The 21,661-nt window shown below is 48.3% G+C and overlaps 1 protein-coding gene across 1 annotated transcript in view; it reads right to left on the reverse strand.

Moving 5' to 3' along the window:
• The window catches only part of LOC121589051 (pair-rule protein odd-paired), a 33,764-nt gene extending 12,576 nt beyond the window's left edge, over positions 1–21,188 (reverse strand). Inside the window, exon 1 of the mRNA XM_041907619.1 lies at positions 19,092–21,188. Within this exon, the coding sequence (XP_041763553.1) occupies positions 19,092–20,319 (1,228 nt within the window). The 5' untranslated portion in view covers positions 20,320–21,188. The remainder of the gene's footprint in view (positions 1–19,091) is intronic.
• Between the last annotated feature and the right edge of the window lie 473 nt (positions 21,189–21,661).

The following is a 21,661-nucleotide window of genomic DNA, read 5'->3' on the forward strand; positions in this document are numbered from 1 at the left end:
CATCCCGAACAGATGGTCCAAGCTTCTGCTGCTGCCGATGCGCATATATGGGATCAACATTTATCTCTTAATGGTTTTAGCGTTATTTAGCGATCCTCATTTAGATCGCTGCCCACAGATAATACGCCGGGGAGTGCAATACTGCGCCGTCGTGTCGTGCTCCCGGCGGAGGCACACGCGCGCGCGTCCTCGCATTTCGGTCGCATAAACGTCGCGGCGCTGCTTTCCATCTCACACCGATCATGCCGCAGCAGCAGCAGCAGCAGCAGCAGTAATGAGCGAAACGGGCGTGAGCGTGCGCGAGCCTTCGGGCATCGAAAAGGATTATATTTCATGCTATTAGTGCCTTTGTTATTAGAATGGGAAGATGTTTTACAAGATAATCGTCGAAGCGTCTGGAGTAGAAATAGACACACGTGAAGAGCTCGAGGAACAACACACGCATACACGGGTCTGGAGGGGCGATCAGATTATGTTTCGGGGCGAGTTCTGGTGGACGACGCATGCCTGAGATGATTAAATTTCTTACCTCACTGCCAGATGCCCGCTTTGACGACGTTTCTGAGGTGAATCATCGTACGTCAAGAGCTTTTATCCAGAGATCTTGGGCGATTTTGTACCGTTTCTAGCCGATAACAAGCGTTCATCCCCATTTCCAGTAGGAATTTCAATTATTCCACACCGTTATATTTCGCGGTTTCAAGCATAAACAAAAAAACACCAATACATCATCGTCCAATTGGATCGATCTACACAACTTGCAACACAAATAACCGATTCTGTTCCCGCCTTCATACGATGGCACTTCATATGTTACCACAACTACCACATTCATGACCGACCGGGCCTGACCAGTCAATTGGTATCTTCCTTTTTAGAGAAAATAACAATTTGCGTCGTTTGCAAACGGTTTTTTTGCACGAACCCACTCCCCCAGACAGGGAACCACCACTTTCACATGGTTCGCTTGCAGGTCGTTGTTGCAGATGGCACAGACAGATGCAGCCTGTCTGGCATAAAAGGAGATCACAATTGCGAAGCAAATAATTTATATCCATACTGGACGAAATTTATGCACAGTCCCCCAACATCAGGTCAGGTGTGTGTTAGTGTCGGTGTGAGCGGGCGGAGAACCCCAGCGGAGGATATGTTGTGGGAGAGCGAGTCAGTGTGATTCGTGGAAACCGAACCGAACCGTACCGATATGTGTGCAGCAGTGTTATCGGGTGAAATCAATAAAAATATATAACACTCCCTTAAATCAAATTGCACGACTCTACTCACGACCTTTGTCCTTCCTGCAAGCAGCGGCAGCAACTGCCGAGGGTGTCCCATTCGCATCCCAATATACCACCGAAGACACCAGACCGGCCGGGAGACCAGACCAGACCAGGCCAGCCAGCCATAACTCTACCCCGTACGCTTCCTGCTGCGCTCTGCGCCTCACTCCACTCCATCAACAGGGCAACACATGTGAATGGGGAGTCACTACTCCCGGGTTCGACGAGGGGCAGGCCAAAAGGGCCCAAACCTGCCCTGCCCTCGGGAGCAACCGGAGCGAGTGGAAAAGTGAGTATGTGTAAAAAAATTAACAATCTCGATCTATTGTCTTCGCTTCGGAGACGGGAATCTCTCTCAACCCTTAAACAGCGCGTTCGCGAAGAACTTTGTTTCGATTCGTTTTTCTTTCACCCGCACCCTGCCTCAACCCCTGGGTTTCCTTGCGCTTAGCAGCTCGTGTTTTCATTGGAAAATCGTGCCATTCCACAGCGCGACCGTGTCTGCGTTGTATTTGAGCAAGCTCTCGTCTCCCGTCTTCCCATCATTGGACCACTGTGACACTGCGCTGCAAAACCCAACCGACGTAATGGTTTAGGCGAGGCGAATCTTTGCATCTTGCAAACCCTCGAATGCCAGCCATATTTTCGCTACATTCCGATCAGCAACGATCGATTGCGTCCAGCGGTTTAGCAGTACCCCTACACGGCAGACAGGCACTTGTGCTCACAGACACCGCACACGAGCGGGTTAGTTGGCCCTGTCTGTTTGGGGCCTTCTGTCATCTGTTTAGGCATCGGCACACGTTCCTAGCGGGCCAATTCCTCGGTGATCGACATTTTGGCGCTAGCCTGCAACTAAACTGTGCACGGTTACGTTTGCCTAGCTCGACTCAATATTTCCTCCGGCATTACCTGCTCCACACCTTCCCTTCCTCTCGTGACAAAGATGATGATGCTGATAATCATAAGTCGTACAGAAAATGTCTCCTGGAGCAGGCGAGGTAAGGTAAGGGGTGGAGCTGGCAGCAGCCAAATACCACTCGCTGCCATGTTTCCATATTGTTCCACCGTCATTCGAGCACGTTTTCGACGAACGTTTTCGGTTTGCTTCTTATCTTCCCGTTCCTGGCCCGACCAGAGCTCCGTGACCAACGACGACTGTTAGGGCTCTTGTTGCTTTTTTGCTATACTCTTAACAACATATTATATTTTTATGGAGGTTTGCAGTCGAGAAATGTGCAGCGGATGCTGCGCACAGCGCACAAAGTAAAATATTTGCATACGATTATTTCGATTACAAAGCAATAAGCATTTTTCGCCCGTTTGCTAGATAATAAATTATGTATTTCATGATTTTTATGAGCGGCATCACGAACAACCCGCCGTTTCCCTGTGAGGATGCGGCTTCATCGGCTTGGCTTTAAACCTATCGCGAAATAATTGCAGCAGCATCCATACTCTTCTGCTCACTTCCTGAGGCTCGCTGTGCACAACTACTGAGTCTGGTGTGGACGCTATAACCATCATGCCAGCTCAATGTAGCAAATAAACGATACATCGTATTGCTGCGGATGATCATGCCGGCTGAGCTGAGATGACATCGCCCCGTAACGACCTTCTACGGCTTGCAAACAGTGAAGGTTTTCCATTTTTTATACACCCCATTACCAATCGGTCATTCGTCAATGCACGTCGAACTTGGGAATCGAACATGATTAATAGCATCGCCACGATTGCTGCCAATATAGAGGATCATTTTTACCTCAGCTCTGCGCAGTGCGGGGAGTGTCACTCGCCTGCAACCAGCATGTAACGACCAGCAACAAAAAAGTCACAACCGTTGATTATCCCCGCGCACTCAACACGATTGCATCACAAAATAATTAAGACTTCAAAAACATTCACACACTCCAACGGCCGGGTGTCATTTATAGTGCGCGCCCTATTACCGTGCGTCCTTCAGCCTTCGACCGTGTGTATCGTGCGAAAACCGGACCGGAATGGCGTTCTACTGCTCGCGGAACCACACAGCTCCGGGTGTCATTATGGCAGAAATGAGCGCAACCATATCAATACACGGAATGGTGTCCTTCCAGTTGGCGGCTTTTGGTGCAATCGCCTAATAGAAAAAGCACACCAACGACCAGAACTAGTTTCGCTTGTAACCTTTTTGACTGGCTTCTTCGACGTAATGGCGCCCGGGTGTTGCTACAACCGGAACCGGAGTCTGCAAAGCGCAACACGAAGGCAACGCAGACAAACATCTTCAAGCGCAAATCTCGACCGAACCGTTGCGAATAAAGCCGCATGACATTTGACCAGCAGCCCATCGCCAGATGACAATTGTGACCGTCCCTCTGCTCCGGCAGCCTCATTTGTCTGCGCAAATATGACGCCAATGCACAAACAGCTCGACCCAGAGCTACCGTGTGCTTTATTGTACCGAGCTCTCTTTGTGCACGAACCATATTTGTCTGTGTGTGTGTGTGTGTTTGAGCGTCGTGATAAGTCTGCTCTTGAGTGATCTTTTTTTCGTCTCGCTCCTCAGCCAACCGCTCGGGACAGTTGTTTATTTATTTCTGTTTATGTGCCCGGGTATTGACGCGACACAACTACCGGGCGGCTCGTGATTAGGATGATGAATGAACTGACGAAAACAATGGCGGTTTAATTCGCCCCGTCTCACTCGAGCTCGGTGGTTAGCGTCCTCTTCTGTCGCAGTCAGCCAGCGTGTTGTTCGCCATGGTATTAAGCGCACCGAGGGCAAACCGAGGGGCTAGACCATTCAATGAGGCAGCAGTCTACCTCTCCGAATCCGCTTTCCTCCCGAAGGGTGGAGGGTGAAAAATGTCCCTCATTTCCTGCTTTTGTACGCAGCCCGAAAGCAGCATCATCGCTGCACACTTAATCGCACCCGTGCTAAACGGAAGGAAGACAACCCCACGGACCGCATCCGTAGCAGTGGTACAGTGCCCGGGGGTAGGATGAGCCGATGACACAACGGGCAGGAAGATTTGAAGGTCCTCCAGGCAATGAAAAAAAAAGGTCATGAAATCGAGGAAGAGAGTATTTAACATTCAGTGGTTATTAGCAGAATATTTTCGTACACTTCACCCAACAACAAAGGGAGTTGGGAGAAGGGAGAGGGTGCGATCACAAACAGAAACAGTAATTTTGTTCGCTTCCTTCAAGCTAATGCTTGTGTTGAAGCTGTCTGCAAACTGTACGCAACACACTGCTAAATGCAGGTAGAAACAAAGATGTTTTCACCCAAAAACCAAAAGACCCTCTCATCCTTCTTCTTTTGCTGCCATTCAGCAGGATGTTAAAAGCGTCCTTCGTTGCCTCAATAGAAAAACCATTCGATTTTTGAGTTTTGCAGTAACCGAGCTATCACCTCACAAACCGATGCCCAAGGATCATGGCCCAAAGGATCGCTGTCTGTTTGTTTGCAGAGCGATCATCCTTCAAGAGGGTGAGGTTACACGCACCGGTGGTGGTTTTCACGTCATCGCCTGCGACGATCCTTGGCAGGCGTACCTATCGGTCACACACACACGCATACACAATAGCACGAAAAGAACAGTACGGACACAATGGAAACAAATCTCACCACCGTTCGAAAGTGCGTCTCTTTTAAGGACGAAGGTTTCTCGAACGAGCGAGCTTCTAAAAAGCATCGATTCCACGCCAAACGACGGCCTCAGTACACCTCGGTGATGGCGCTGTTGTGCGCGAATGTCAGTTTCGATTTCGTCGGCACACTTTGCTGAGCGAGGTTTCGTTCTCGGTAGTGGGATCATGATGATTGCACGGCGTTACCGTTTTGCCCAGCCGTTGGGCGGTTCGAATGACGAGTTTCCCAGGGTGTCGAATTACGCCTCAATTCTCGTTGCGTGATTGAAGGTGGTCGGATCGCTCTTATTCCGTTTTTTTTTTAAAGTTGGCACCCCCTTCCTTCTTCGCCCTTCTGCGGCTAACCTTGCCCGTTTATCGTATTTCTCGTTTCGCGTTGGTAAGATGTTTCCACCGCACGACTTACGCAGCGGCAAAGTAGCTTCATGCCGAAGGAAAATCGAATCACATCAAACCCACACCCAAACTCCACTGTGAGAACTTTCCTAACACAGGACGGGTAAAACTTTCAAGGTTTTGTGCGCTCTCCGCAACAGACGCTACACCAGTACACAGAGTGTGTTTTACCTTTTCCCACTCGCTCATAAATTAAACTTTTTGACAATATTAAATTCGCTGCAAACCGGCCAATGCTACACGAGAGATATGCGATACGCGTGCTGCTGCTGCTGCTGTCTTCCAAAGGTGGAATGGAAGGACCCTGCTAACGCTCTGCAAAGAAGCTTACGAAGTCCAAGAGGGAACGTGCTGGAACGTGTCGAAATTGAAACAATAGAAGCGTTGGAAAATTTGTTCGCACGAAATGACCATCGATGGTGTATACCGCCGGGGAGACGGGCGAGCCCACAGACAGAAGAGAATAACAAGATAACTCAACTGTCAAAACGATCAGCAAATCGTGAGATCCAAGCCTCACCAGAAGGAACCGACTGTGCTGTACGGAGGGTGGAATTCAAAGACCCGGTACAGTCCCAACAGGCGCAACATCCAACCGAAACCCTTCCAACGACTGTGGGGCTGGGATGGTCGCATCGCATTGATTGCCTTTCTCTGGAGAGCGACGGTGGTGGAGTTGGTGGCATAAGAAATTGCGTTATTTTCGTTGCTTCTTTCCGTTCCATCGTCCAAAATGTGTTATACTGTCAGAATATTTGACTCTCGCTTACTCCTTGTTAGACCGTTCCGTTTCCCTCAGTGGCAGGTCCAAGATTTTAGAAAACAGATTGCCTCAATTTCGATTAGTGTTTAGCTTCTTGGGAGCAAATGTATTCGTTGCATGACTCAATGTTAGCTTGACTAAGATTGACCTCCGTGAATAATATTCCACTGGTTATACCGATCTGCCCAGCGTAACCAACTTGTGTCAGTGGAGATTGAACCCGAGTTTGTCCTTTCCAGGACACGATGCTGACACGCAATACACTCACAACAATGAAGCGGGCAGAATTGAAAGTTCATCGTCCTCTAAACAATGTCCTGCTGTGTGAATGACGCACAAACTGCACTCTTTTTTATGGTCTTTTCGATGCTTTTCAGGGTAGGTCCTTGCCAGTGACATACTGGTCAGACGTTATGAAACCACATCTCCTAGTGCAAACCATCTTGAGCCGAGCAGTTGGATCGCTTCCAGCAACTGCTTCAATTAAAAACATCCCCAATGGCTGAACTGCTGACCGATTGGTTGAGCAGCAACATCCAGCCGATGAAGTTCCACTGGAACCGGAACGGACCAACAAAATGCGATGCACTTTAATTGGCCGTGGCAGTGCATTAAAACCAATAGCAGTTAATTGTGGAATGGGACGCGAACGGGCGGACACGAGCGCCATCCTTGCGGACTAAAACGGTGCTGCTCCCCAGGGCGATGGTAGTTGACTCGTTTTCGCCCTCTAACCGACCGATCGATCCTTTCTCCGGTCTCTTTCATCGGTATCAAATTACATCGTAAAAGTAAATCATTTATTTTATTATCGCTATATCACTCGGTGGAAGCACGTTCGCTTTGCGTGCATATCTGTGTCTCTCGCTCTTTCTTTCTCGCTTGTACGGTTGCCAATAACAACCTCTCGGAGGGAAAACGTTTCTTATTTAGCTTCGAACGCACACTCTGGGCGTCTTTCTTGCTTGCCCGTGTGGGTTCAGTATTCTTGCGATTTGCCATCAAGCACCAACAAGCACTCGTCAGCTTGAGGATCGTTTGGAATCAGAGTAAACATTAAACAAGCACACACAAGCACACACACACACACTGCTCCGGTGCATAAATTGCCCTCGGCACTTGGAAAGGTGATTAACTCACCTCGTGCTAGGCAGTGGCTTGTCTGTATACACCTTGTTTAACGGTGCGCGAGACACTTCTTCTCACGGTAATGGATGTCCGAAGTGAGAACGAGAGAACAGGAATAAAACTAACATTAACTACCCTTCGCCATCCGCCCTCCCGAACGACGCCATGTATGGGTAGGCGTTGTTTCTGTATGTGAATGTGTTTGTGTTTATGTGTTCGCCCCCCGAGAGTGGGAGGCTGCTTTGTTTTCCCATATTGAGATGTCGTGCGCGTTGGTTGTCTGCGTCTCCCTGCGGGCCTATCTGCAACTCCATTATTCTCCAATCATCATCGCACCTCTTCTTCGCATTACTCTCTTTCGCACAGTGGTATCGCTCAATGGCGTCGCCCGGCAAGGCTTAGATGAGACGATGCCGTTCTAGCTAACTCACGGCGAGCCGATTCGCTTCTCACTGTGCCGTACCGTGTACCGCACACACTCGCGCAAACTCTGTTGCCCAGAAAAAAACGGTGGAATGTAAATGCGTATTGAAATGTCATTTTAACAAGTTACCCTGCCCCACGGGGCGGCTCTTTTCACCTGCGTCTCAAGCGTTTTCACTCGCTCTCCAGAACGCTGTCATACATTTACATAAAACGAACATAATTCTTTCCATCCCGTTCTTGTTTTCTTGCTGTTTTTTTTTCTTTTGGTGTGTTTATATACCCCATCGCTACAGAACTCTACGGACACTCTTTACACTGTTGCTTCGATCTTTGGGGCCAACTTTTTGAATGTACCCTTTTCTGATTGCCTGTTCAGCTGGGAGAAAGATTCCCTCAAGGGTTTCCCCCGTTGGAAAGCAGCTCAAAGGGATTTTACACAGTGGAGCAATAATGTGGCCAACCTTATGCTTATTTTCTCATACTTCACCCCGTGCCTGGGCTCTTTCTTGGTTGGCGTGCGTGCACGCACACAATTCGATTTTGCTCCCATTTTTATACACACCTAATTTATGGCGTGGTAATGAAATTTGGAGGAATCTTTTCTCATCACAAACGAAGAACAACAACAACCAAAAAGCCCACGAATCTTTTGCGAAGCTCCCTTCGGGAGAGCCGCTCGGGAAAGATGGGAAGAAGAGTTTTATTTGATAATTTATCGCATTATTATGGAAATTCTAGCCCGTCCCGACCCGATCGAACAAGCTTTCGGAAGGTATGATTTAGTGCACCCGAAACCAAAACCGTGGCGAAAAATTAAACGAAAGAAAAATACTCCCCCCCCTCTCTAACCGAGGAGGAGAAGTGAACAATTAAAAGCTTCACGAAAATGGAGCTCGCGTTGGTTTTGGAGAGGGTTTTTAAGTCTTCCAACAAGCGCACACACTCATTTAAAGGGGTCGAAGCACAAAACGTTTCGATTGTAAAATATGGTGTGCTAAAAGTTTCTATCCTGCCCAGAATGTTTTGCCTCATTTATTATCACACGCGGTAAGGGTTTCTACCTTACCGTTGCGATCGAGACATCCAATGCGGAATGCGCGAACCAGTGATAGAAAGAAGAAGACGAAAAAGGATACATAAAATATTGGATAATATATTTGCTATTAGCTTAGCACATCGTTAGCGCTCGGGCAGGGGAGTGTGACAAAAAGAGAAAGGCTAGCACACGGGAGAGAACAGGATCGCCTCAATGACGCACCGTATGATGCAACAACAAGGGATGTTCGTATTCTATTTCCAATACGCAGCGCAAAGGTCCTCGTCTTTCTTTTGATGTGCAGCAAAGCGCGAAACCCTTCGCGCTAGAAAGGACGAATCAACGCTGGGCCATCCTACGAAGCGGCCCTTGCCCGCTAGAACCTACCCGAACAGGCACAAGCAGATCGAAAATTTAGGGGAGGGATTCCACGGCCGACCGGCAGCCAGAAACGTGAAAGATCATCATGATTAGGCTGGTTATGAAGCGTGAAACGTAATGACGATGATAAGTATCATCCAAACACATCGCGAGGGACTACAACTACGTCATCAGCATCATCGCCTTCCAGCTCATCGCAATCATCGACAGTATGGCACGATAGGAAACGGGTTTGTAAGCCGCTCAACAACGCACGAATAAAAAACTAATAATACCAACACACACACACGCGCGAAAGAGGGCAAACAAAGCGGCAACTAGCACCCCAAAACACTGGCAACACTGGGTGCGTACGAGCAACAGTGCAACAAGCAGCAAATGGTTGCCGTCGAGTCAATGCGGGATAAAATAAAGTCCTCGAAATCCACCGCCGATTTCAGTCGTCAACCATCCCCTCCTCTGCGACAGGGCGAGTTTTTTTTTTGTTGGCTCTCGCACAGATACCCTCAAAAGACTCACCGGTGATGACAGCAAAGGGGGTAAAACCTATGAAGGATTTATTTTTTAATAACAATTCGATCATCTGTTCGTATTTTTTTGACTGTCGGCCATCTTGTGTACGCGACACACCCCTAACCCCCGAAATGAAAGCGGATGGATAATTTTCATTTTTAAAGCACAATTTGAAGGTAAAAGGACCGCGCGGGATTGGAAGCGGCGTTTTGGTTGAAATCATTTGTCATTCCAGTTTTGCAAGCGATACATATGGCGGCTTAATATGGCTGCAGTATACCAAATTTCCAAACAATCATTAATTTGCTTTCCATTGCATTGGTTGGTTCAAGGATGTGATTTATTCCTGACAACTCCACTCAATCCATTCAACTAATCACTCAATCATTTCCATCACCTATCTTCAGATCTAAAGCCGGTAGTAGAATTATCATCATCCAGTTCATCAGCAGAAGCGGGTAGGCATGTCCTCTACGAACTAATCCTCAACCCAACGCACAAAGGCAAAACACGAAAGGAACGAATACGTGTCAGTCCACGTCGCTGCTCATAATCGATCCATTTCACACGCTTTTCAACAACTTTCCCGAACGACACCTTACACAATGTCCCCGGCTAATCCTGCCGTTGAGCCTGCATCCGTTTCGAGTGATCTAATCCAGTTTCTAAGTACCTTTACTCACTTTCGCTCTGAATACGGCCCAGGAAAACAATACTTCCAACAAGAACGCTCACAAAAAAAACACATTCCCTCCTCTCTCTCTCTCGCTCGACAAGGATCGAGCTGGCTCATAATCCATGATGGCCGTGTGACAAGCTCGTAAGGAACGGTGTTTGTGCGACATTCCTGTCCCGAGCGCCCACAATACACCTTTCACTTTGCGCATACCTGGCACGCTCTCTCACATACGAGTCCTCTCGGGCAGGATACTTATATGTTTATTTATACTTGCGAAAGTTGCCTCTCTTTCTCCTCTATCCCAAGCCAACTTCAGCACCATGTTGAAGTTGAACAAGGTCGATGGGTAGAACAACAAACAAACTTTTTCTTCACGAACGCAAACAAAGACTGCTATTGGACAGGCAAGGGAAGGGAATGGAATGAAAAGGATCCATCCAAGAGCTTCCAGCAAACAACACCATCTAACACCGGTTAATCCTTCGACCTGTATGGCCCGAAACTATACCGCCGTACGATGAACTTTGGGCAAAACAGTTACCTCCGTGCCATCGTTCAGTCGGCCGGCTTGATTAGTTATTGAATACTTGTTCATGTCCTTCCCTCGCTCTGATCCTTTCTGATCCTCGATACGCCCTCTTAAAACCCAACTTTGGAGTAAAAATCGGACCATCGGCTTCGAACTTCTTTACAGCCTGATGCTTCATTCTTTGGAGAGTGCGAAAATTGTGGTTCTTTCAAGAGGTCGGCGGCTTTCGGGCGGCAGACATGTATGTCGGCGTTTGTGGCTTCAAACTCCCAGCACAAACATCCCAAGCGGTTCGGATTAGTGTTACATGATGTTTCGCTCTCGAGTAGGTCAAATAGATCTATTTCCAATTGCACGCTTCCCACAAAGTTGCAGAAGGTTCTGAGATGCCTATCACAGCTAGACGAAAATATTGCAAAATTAAGATAATATTATGAGCTTACAAGATTTATGTGCTAAAAATGCTAAGATCTCTTATCAGCCGGCCCAGATCGAAGGATGAATTGCTGGGCTGTTCAGGGCTGTTGGGAAGAGGGTTGTGGGCCTGTCAGATATGACCCGAGCAATAGGCAGCGAGAGAAGAAAAAAGTCCAAAAAGATACACAGCAAAGGGAAATGAAAGGTAACTTCAAATTGAAATTACCTAAGAAGTCAATTTTCAAGCCGGTCGTCGTTTTTCTCTCTCTTTCTTGATCTCCTCTTCAGGCTGACTGTTTTTGATGTGCGTGATTTTCTTACCCCGCACTCCTTTCCTGCCGAGCTGCCGTTGGAGCCTTTTTTTCCAAGTGAGAGACGAGGTTTATATTTTTTCGCTTCCGTGCTCTACTTGGCGCCGAACCAACCCTCCAGCCAGGCACTGCTCCGTTCCGCCTGCTACACACCCTTGTCAAATAACAAAAACATCCTCCGAACTGTCATATCTTGATGTACACGAGACGTGCGTTTGTTTCTCCCCAGACCTCCATCGATCGTGGCCAAGATATGGGCTTCGTGGCCCAGAGACAGAAACACACACACACACGCACAGCTATATCCAGATATTAGACGTGTATGCGCCTTATAGCTCGTTGCGTTTTTATATAAATGAGCACTGGGATTGAAATAAGTTTTACTCCTTCTCTGAGCAGCGCCCTTCCAATGTTCCTTTTCCGTTACAACCACCAACCTCAATTCGAAATCGATTCGATGCTCTGATGTTTATGACAGTTACTACGAACAAACACACTCACACACACACCTACCGTTCTAGCATGATGACGTCGAACAAACAACAAACGACGAATGTGATGTTGATGATGATGATGACGACTCTGGGGGTGTGGGTGGTGTAGGAGCACCGTCTTCGGCCAAAGAGCGAGGGAAATAATCATAAAATGAGCGCAAAGACAGCACCGAGAACATGGCGGGGAAATAAATTTGTTACACCCAAGAGACCCCACCTATCCCGGGCGCACTCGAACGCTCCAGCGTGAGCTGGATAATATTCTATCTAATCAAACTACCCAACACGGCCGGCGCACACGGGCGGCTTCGGATTGGTTTTTGGAATGGACAGGCGCTCTCGCAGGTTGCCATTGCTCTAACTGTTGCTGACACATTGAGGTATGAGTAGCGTGCTTGTTACGTTCGTTCGACAAAATACACCGTCGTCCGGCAGGCACATGGAAGCGTCACAAAGCGCTACGCTACGTAAAGTTGTAGATAGTAATCATCGTGTTCCGAGAGATGTGTTTAAGCAGATCGGGCTGTCGAGTGTCCTAAATTGTGCGCTGCCCTGTTAGGGGAGTTTGTTGTGGGTCATTGGAAAAACAATTTACTTCGACAAGCAAAATGACACGACCTTCCAATTTTCTGATTAGCAGTGCAGCACGTGGAGCTCGTGTTTTGATGTCTTGCTTAGTAATCTGTTTGAGAGATTTTTTTTCTTTAAACTTCAGTTACAGATACCTAGCATTATGCCGAACATTGCTCATGCTTTAATTCATCTCATCCCTTAATATCCTTAAAGTGATGTTTTTGTGTACTGTTTAAACAACGCTTAAAGCGCCATTTTATTGCCACACAAAAGCAGAAAACGCTTCTACTAATAAAAAAAGCGCACCCCAACCGGAGATTGAAGAAAAATCACGACCGTCGTCGTCTTTGGCCATTCCTTTAAGCTCTGTGTTACTCTGTGCGGGAGGGATTTTCCCGCCGACATTGGCGACATCGATCGTACACCCGTCCAGAAAGGTGGGCTAAGCGCAAACCACAACTCCACGAAAACACACACACACACATTGACACTTCCTTCTTTCGCACATCCACGGTGGAAATGGTCACATGGCAAGTCACAGCGGCAAGAAAGATGGAAAAACAGTGTCGAAGAAGCAGGCCGAGGGAGTTTGGCCGTGGTCATTTTTCATCCTAGAACCGTGTGGTTTTGTCAGTTTTCCTTGTGTCAAGCCCCACGCTCCCGCCCCAACCGACAAGCCGGTCAAAGAAATCTTGCGCTGACGTCGTCGTTGGTCGCATGGGGTAGAAGGAGCGAGATAAAAAAAAAAACGAACAAAAAGTTTCCCTAAAACCCTACCAATCGACCCATGTCGATCTAAGGGATCGTCGATAGATAATGTGGGGTGAACACGCCAAGTAAACGGGGGCGAGCGAGTGAGAGTGAAAATGGAATAGAGAGATGGGTGGAAAAATGGCCACCCGAAAAAAGGAAGAATGGTCAAACGCGCTGTGTTTTTTTCATGTGGATTCGGTGGAGGTTTGGAGAAAACAAAAAACACTGACACGCTCGAGAAAACCCACCAAAAGGAAAGACCGAAAGAACATGCTAGGGTAGCTATTTCTTTTCACTTTTGCTATGGTGGGTGTTTTTTTTTCGCTTCACCGTAGTTAGGGGGCAAACCACCGAGAAATCATGATAAGGAAATGGCCGTTCAAGGAGCGCTGAATGAGGACGCGTTAAGCACTTCTCTCTCTTATTGATATTCCTTTGTACCAGCAGCGGAACTTGGAGACATCCTTCCCCCCTATCACTGGCTCCCTCTGCCAGCGTCGCTATTTATTATTTTGATATTAATGTTGATGATAGATTTTTAATGGCACCTCGATGGCAATCGTGGCCAACGGAAGGCAATCCAAGAAGCGATAGAAAATAAAAAAAACATCGAACAAAAAAAACCCCGACCCGGCGAATGAAAGAACAAACCAACCTCCCGCGCCCGCACCAACCATCCCAAAAGAATCGATAAATTATGTGTCAGTTCCGCCATACACACAGAGGATACTCCTTTTGGTCTTTTTTTCTCCCATTCGGCCATTGTTCCTTTACCATCGCCACCATGCCCGAAGTGCGCATTACATTGTTTGACGTGAAACGAATCGGAATCGAATCGAGGAACGAATCGCAATCCCCGTCACCCCGACAAGGAACCGGAATCCGCACATAAATGAGCGAACGAGTGCCTTTTGTGTCGCGTAAATTGGTTTGTTTTGATTTGCGGCGGAATGTTGACGGAAAATAAATGACACAAGAGCGACACAGAAGAACGAGAAGGACCCCTTCAGGAGGGATCGCCACTGGCACGCTATCTAAATGTAACCGAGGAAGAAGAAAGCTGTCCCATACCAGATGTGCTGCCGAGGTGAGTCCGGGAAGAACGTACAAAAGGATCACGAAAAGATCAGTCAAGGTCCTCTTGGAGTCTTATCTCAAGTGGTCACTTAAGCTCGTGTTTGACAACATTTCAACATCACGGCTTGTTTTGAGATGAGCTGTTACCCACCATAGACGCAACATGCCGCGACACGATACACTCAACCCGTCACGGACGACCCCAAACTCGAGCCTTGTCGGTCTGGGATCGATAAAATCAATGTCAAACATTTGAGGAGGTGTTGGAAATGCTGGAAAACGAAACCACCGCAACCGGCAGCCGAGTTTATCTGGGTGGCAAGCAAACAAAACGAGGAAGCCGATTACTAGCCACTCTTAGCCTATCTGTAGGTCGTAATATGATCTTCACTCTCTTCCCATCCTTAACGACCAGCCGCCGTCTGTCGAACACCACTTCAGCTCCACGGAAAGCAATTATGTTTTGTTTTAACAGCTCATTTGTCGGCAGCACGCTCTGCCGCTTGTGATTAGATGTGTGAGTGAGTGTTGCACCGCTTCCAGCTACCAAACCACGGCGGAGCGAAAAGGAAGATAATCAATTTTCTTCAAGGACTCTCCCGGTACGATGCGCGAAAAATGGGCGTACTAAAGTGGGCGGGTAAATTATACACCAAAAACTGCGAGATCTTGTTTGGCCCAATCGACTTCCGTAAACGGAAAGAGCCAAAGCAGAGGGCCTAATGCTGGCCGTTGCCTCACGCAGCCAACACCTTCAACCATATTCAACCGCCAAATAGAAAACCTTCAACCGCTACGGTAAGCCCTCAGGGCTGTGGCTTCAAACTTCTTTATTTATTTTTGGAAGCTTGGTTTGGACGCAAAAAAGTGCATTTAACGCAAGCTACCGCTGAAGAGCAGAAGGAGGATCGACCAACGTCCGATGGAAGCTCACGCTGTGAAAATGAACGCTCAAAATTATACGTTTCGAATCGGGAAGGTAGAATTAGACGTACCACAAAGTTTTCAAACTCGTACCATCATCGCTTAGCTCCTCGGACCTTGGCCGATTCGCACCAATCTCACGACGCTATGAGAACTTTCAGCCTCTATCGTGGTGGAGGACTTGTGCAAAAAGAGAAGCTGCAATTTTATCCAATCATCCTGCCCGAGATACAGAGCGAGCTGAGGACCCCTGCTAAGGGATCTGCACAGTAGAAGGGGTAAAACACGGAGATGATCGAGTTCATACACACACACATACACACATCCAATGAAAAGTAGACACCCAATTTCATCCTCGGATGATTGGTAAATTAAGACGTTAGTTGAATGCAGCCTATTGGAACCTTGTACAAACGAACCTATCCTAACGCTGGACAGATGTGCTACAATACAGGTGGCAGAGATATTCAATATTTATTGTAACCGTGGGGAGCTTGGGGAACTGAACTCGCCATCGGTTTTCCTTTCTGCACAGAAAAGCGTGAGAAAATTGTCTTTAAAACCTATATTTCAAGAAACAGTATTTTTTTCGCCACATGTACCACACGAAGTATCAAATGATGTTGCAAACCATTTGTTCTCGCATCAGAAAACATTGTTGAGCAAAAACTGGCAAGTTCACAGGTTGTCATCGTTGACATTGGTTGATAGTACATTTGAGGTTGACCCTGATGAATAACGCCTAGTTGATGCAGAGCGGCGGTACTTCAATCATTGATGCACCGGGCGATCATGATGGCTAGCCGTTATAAAAGTGTCAAAAACCAAACCACACTCTGACATCCTGAACGGTTCAAAACAATGAAAAACAAAATCCCAACCACACGTCTCACACTGTACACTGATTCATTCAATATTCCACCAACCTATGACTGCATCTGGGCGCTGCTTTTGGTTTCACATGCGAGGAAAAAAACCTTGCCTTTTTTGTATTACATTTCGCATGTTCCCTCTAGCGGCTTAAGCCGATGCATCGCGTCCAACAATGTCCACACAACAACACCAATAAATGCTCTACCACTGGTGACACAAGTTTGCAACGGAAAACGCAAGCCCGAGAAAGTCAACCCAGTAAACACCAGCTCGGTGTGTCGGTCAATTTAAAATAACTGTGTTATGACTTCGATTTAATTGTTTGCTCATTGCACTCCCCCCTCCCCAGACAGAAACCGACGCCAGTGGCGTTACTTGTTGTTGTTTGTGTACGGAGCTCTAGGAAAAACGATGCAACTGGGTGGGAGCGTAACAGCAGGATCACTTCCAACTTCCATGAACTCAATCTTTCCATGGCGAAGGATACGAACGGACGTTGGACTCGGGGCCAAGTTTAGCCCGTAGTCGTAACCGTACTGCACCATTCCACCGGCCAGCATATGCCAATGACAGCAGGACAACGGAAGCCCTAATATCATGCACAACAAACACCAACACACCGACAAGCTAAGCCACGGGAAGGACACGGTTTGCAAGGGACCAGAGGCACGTCGCTTCAGGATCAACCCAGGCGACCCGTTTCCCCGAGCCGTTACCGTTGTGTGTTTGTGTGTGCGTGTGCTTGGGGCTTGGATTATGGGGTCGTTTGAAGGTTGGAAAGCAGGCAAACCCATTTCACTCCACCTCGATCCTAGTCGTCCTAGTTTGTGTGGCTCAACAATTGCTTCTGCTCTGCTTTTGTCGCCACTGATGGCCGGTTATTGTGTGTGTGTGTGTGTGTCTGTGTATGTGTCTGTGAATGTCCTTCCTGTCTCCCTTGGAACCCTCTCCTGTTGGGGGGGGGGGGGGGGAGGGAGGGAGCAAAGGCCACACTCACACAGACTCCCCCAGTAGCAGCAGCAGCAGCAGTGGCTGTTGTGCTTTGTGGTTTGTGTGTTTGGTGCGTGTTGAAATAATCTCCTGACTGCCTGGTGGAAAAATCGATATTCTCTACGCTTTGAAAACTGCGCTCGGTTTTGTGTTGAAATGCTCTCCCATTTTTCAGACCAATTTCCACCCTGTGTACACATTTATTGAAATCGATTTCTAAGCACGGTCTAAGCTGATATTCCACAATAATTTATCCCAACAATTAAAGCCCAAATGCTCCCCTTGAAAGGTCATGCTCTCACTCTCTTTCGCTCTTCGCGACTGTCTGAATGGCTTGAACCACCACCTAGACGATGTGCGAATGTCGATTTTTAATGGGCTACATGAAAACGATCGTTGGTGGCAAGCAGACGAGCGAAGAAAACCTGTTCATATTTACATGCCCTAGCAGACGCATACACACACACACACACATAAACACAAACACCGATCGGGAAGGAAGCGCGATCAAGCGCACTCCAAAATCACCGTGGAGGTGTGAAATGATGGACGAACGAAATCAATTTGTACGGGCCCGGGCGCACGCCCCGAGGCCACGCTCGGTCTCTGGCCGGCTGGCTGGCTGACTGGTGGTGATGAACGTTCGAAAATGGAGATTAATTACTCCTTTTTCCTTTCTGGATCTGCTGGCCCGGGGTAAGAAACCGAACCAAGAAGAAGAGAATGGAATTCTCATCATTCTTTGCCTCATCTGATGGTAATCGACACATGGGAAGATTCTCTAGTTGTTCGCTCAGGCTTACACTTTTTTTTTGTACCGTTTACCCTCAAGATTGTTTACTCGAGGAAGGAACCGGAGAACAAAAAATACAACAACATTATCCCAAGCTCAACACCCAAAACAAATCGAACTAAAAGGAGTTGTTGCGTAGCATTTAGAAATTAATTAAGATCAATGTTTGAATGAGGCCGAGGAGCGACTAAAGAAAACAAAAACTACACGGAACGGAACGATTTGAGCCGAGCGATCCGTTGCCCAACTAATCCTAACTTTGGTACTGCCGTGTAATTAAATTTGTTCCTACACTTTATACATTGTGCCCGTGGAACTGATTTAAGAAACAGGAGCGTGCAAATTTGCATTGAATTTTGTGAAAACTCGCCTCCTTCGCGATAAATTATCTACCTATGTAAACAAACCCCGACTGCTTAGGTCTTAATTTATGAACAATGCTCAACCGAAGCTGAGCTATTAAAAACGAAACCACTTGTTTACTCCACCGTTTTCCCTACTCACGGCTGGGCAGAGGGGGCAGAAACTTCATAAACATCTTGCCAGAGCGAAGCGATTGCCTCTTTCAAGTCATTAATTGAAAGGCACACTTTCCACTTCAACACATTCGAGGAGCTCTCTCGCTCGTTCAAGTTCACACTCATTAATCACCATACAAGCGCAACTCATTTTTTTTCCTTCGGCAATTAAGCTTCCGCTGCGTTTTGAGCCGAAATGAGCAGCTCAAACAAATACGAAAGGTAGGAACAATATAATTACTATTTTGATATGAAACTACCCAACAAACAAGACGTTCAACAGCTCCGGGAAAACAATCCAATCTCCAGCACTGCACAAAACAATCCTCGTAAGGACCTCCCGGAGGAAGCGTATTGCCCATTCAAATGCTCCTTCCCAGAGCTGAAGTTTCGGGAAAACAAAGGCCTCGATTGCCTTTTTGCGCTGCCACAGTCCGTCGGTAAACAGCGAGTAAACTTCTCCTTGAGGTCTTGCTTGAGGTTATTATTTTTTTGTCGGTATTTTTCCTTATTATGGTCTTGCGTTTTGTTCTTGGAAGTAAGGAAAAGGTCCACCCCCCAGGGTGCGGTAGGATATGGATCCGCCAGGACGGTGACTTACCGGTATGCGTTCGTTTGTGGATTTTCAGGTTCTCCGAACGGGCAAACACCTTCCCGCAGGCCGGAAACGGGCACGGGAACGGCTTCTCGCCCGTGTGCACGCGGATATGATTGACCAGCTTGTACTTCGCCTTGAACGGCCGGCCGTTGCGCGTGCAGCCGAGCCAGAAGCAGGCGTGCGTCGTACACTCCGGCCCACCGACGTGGTCCACCGTCAGGTGCGTGACGATCTCCTGCATCGAGCTGAAGATTTTGTTGCACGTCTTGCGGCTACCGCCGTCCGATCCGGCCCCACCAATGCTGGCGGCCAGCGCCGACAGACCCAGCCCGAGATGGTGGTGGTGGTGGTGATGGTGCGGCGGCAGCTCCGGTTCCACCCACAGGCACTGCATCTCCTGCTTGATCGCCGGCGGGTGGCGCATGTACCGGAAGAACGCCCCGGACGTCCCCGGGTTGACGGGCAGGTTGGCGAGCGGATGGTGCTGATGGTGGTGGTGCATGGCCGAGGCGTAGTTGCTCTGGTGATGCGCATGGTGGGCATGGTGAGCGTACGGATGGGTGTAGTCGCTGGCCGTGGCCAACCCGGCCGCCGCCATCGCGCGCATCGAGTGCGCCCCGGCATGGAACGGATGGTGCCCGATGGCGGCAGCCGCCGCTGCCGAATGGTGGTTCAGCGGGCTTTCGTGCGCAAACAGGGACGTCGGATCGGCCGCACTGGAGGCGGCCGCGGCCGCACTCGATGCCACCGCGGCCGTGCTGAAGTAATCGTTGTCACGCTTGAGCGACAGGAAGTCCCGCGAATGGTACGGGGCCATCGCGTGCGACGACATGTGCGAGGGAGGCGAGAGATGGTGCGAGTTGTAGGCAGATCCACTGCCTCCACTCCCGCCACCACCACCGGCCCCATTCGACGGACTGCCCTGGTGGTGGTGGTGATGATGCGGATGGTGATGGTAAAACATTGCATCGGACGCGTTTGCATTGGAGGTGGCCGACGAGCCGCCAACGCTCGCACCGGACGCACCCGTGCCGGATGCACCCGGGGGAAGCATGCTGGCGGCGGCGGCGGCTGCAGCGGCCGCCAGACTTGCACTAGCGGCCGAACTTGCCGACGATTCGATTTCACTGCTCTGCTCCAGATGGTCCGGCGACATCTTGATGCCGAACGTGGCCAGATGCGAGTGGTGGGCCGCCGACGAGCCACTGTCCATGAAAGCGTTCATCATCATTTTGTGGCAGGATTTGTTTGTTCAAGTTACCACTAACCGAAACACTAGTGAATGTTGCAAAGCCCCTTGTTTGCCACAACAGTTCAAGCTTACTCTGTTTTCTAGCCGTACGATATTATACTTTGGCTCACCGGATGAACACCAATAACAAACACTGATTCATTTCGTCTTCACTTGCGACTGCAATAAACGCTCACTGATTCTTCAACCACTGAAACTGTTTCAAATGTGAGCACGTTTATGATTCACTTGTTTTTCACTTTTACATCGTTACAAGAAAATCTTACGTATTTTGATGCTTCAGTTTTGACACACTGCGACACTCCCGACGCGGTTAGCGACAAACACTACACTACAGGATAACCACAACACTTCCTTAACCGCACATAGCACTTGCACAGTGACGGAACCGTGTTCACTACCGAAGCGTGATCCCAACAGTCGAACGAACCGAGAACGCGCGTAACACTGCACGCGCCCACACGCGGCGCGTCAAAACGTGTAAAGTGTGTATGTGTACGTGTGTATACTGCGATAGGATGTCAATGATGCTTCGAAACAGTCACAGATCACAGATCACTCTTGATCGCACACGCTACAGGGGACGACTCCCGGGATCTCACGGCTCACGCGGCTTCGCTGTGCGGACACCTATTGCGAGCACGAACGTTGGCAGCATTCTGAGTAGCGCTGTGCGCTCCGACCGGCAACCAGGGTTCCCGATCCCGAGAAAGGAGGGTGACGCACACACACACACATACACGCACGCACGCACACAAACACACCCGTTACGCTTCACAGCCGAAGAGTCGATGCTTCGTTTGTGCTTGGGTGCGATGTGAAACAGGCATGCTGCTGCTGCTGCTGTCACCGTCATGCCCAATCGGGGTCCGGTTTCCAACACCGGGGGAGTGGCCAAAATGGAAGAAAATGGTTGTGTCCTTTGCTGGCGCACGTATGCCATGTTCGCTCTACGCTGATGGTAGAATCGTTTGTTGGTAGTTGGTTTACACGGGACGTGTATGCAGTTGGCAGACTTTGCAAACTGTTGGAAGAGCATGCAGAAATGCAACGCGCGTTGAGACTGCTTTGGAAAATGCAAGTTTGTAGCTGAATGGTTTTCTTTTTGTAACAAGTAGAAAAAAAAAGCTTTTTTATATGGATTTTAGCACATAAAACAACCCAGTAAAAGCTTCTTTTATTTTAGCACAGTTTAGTGAACTGATCAAAACTGAGTTGTATTAAACATTACTTTGAACATTTCAAATATCATTCCAAGCTCTAGAAATTGTCCTGAAGAATACGTTAATTGCTTCTGAAAGTCAGTTTAACAGATTGACTT

This window comes from Anopheles merus, chromosome 2R, assembly GCF_017562075.2.
Source record: "Anopheles merus strain MAF chromosome 2R, AmerM5.1, whole genome shotgun sequence".
NCBI lineage: Eukaryota > Metazoa > Arthropoda > Insecta > Diptera > Culicidae > Anopheles > Anopheles merus.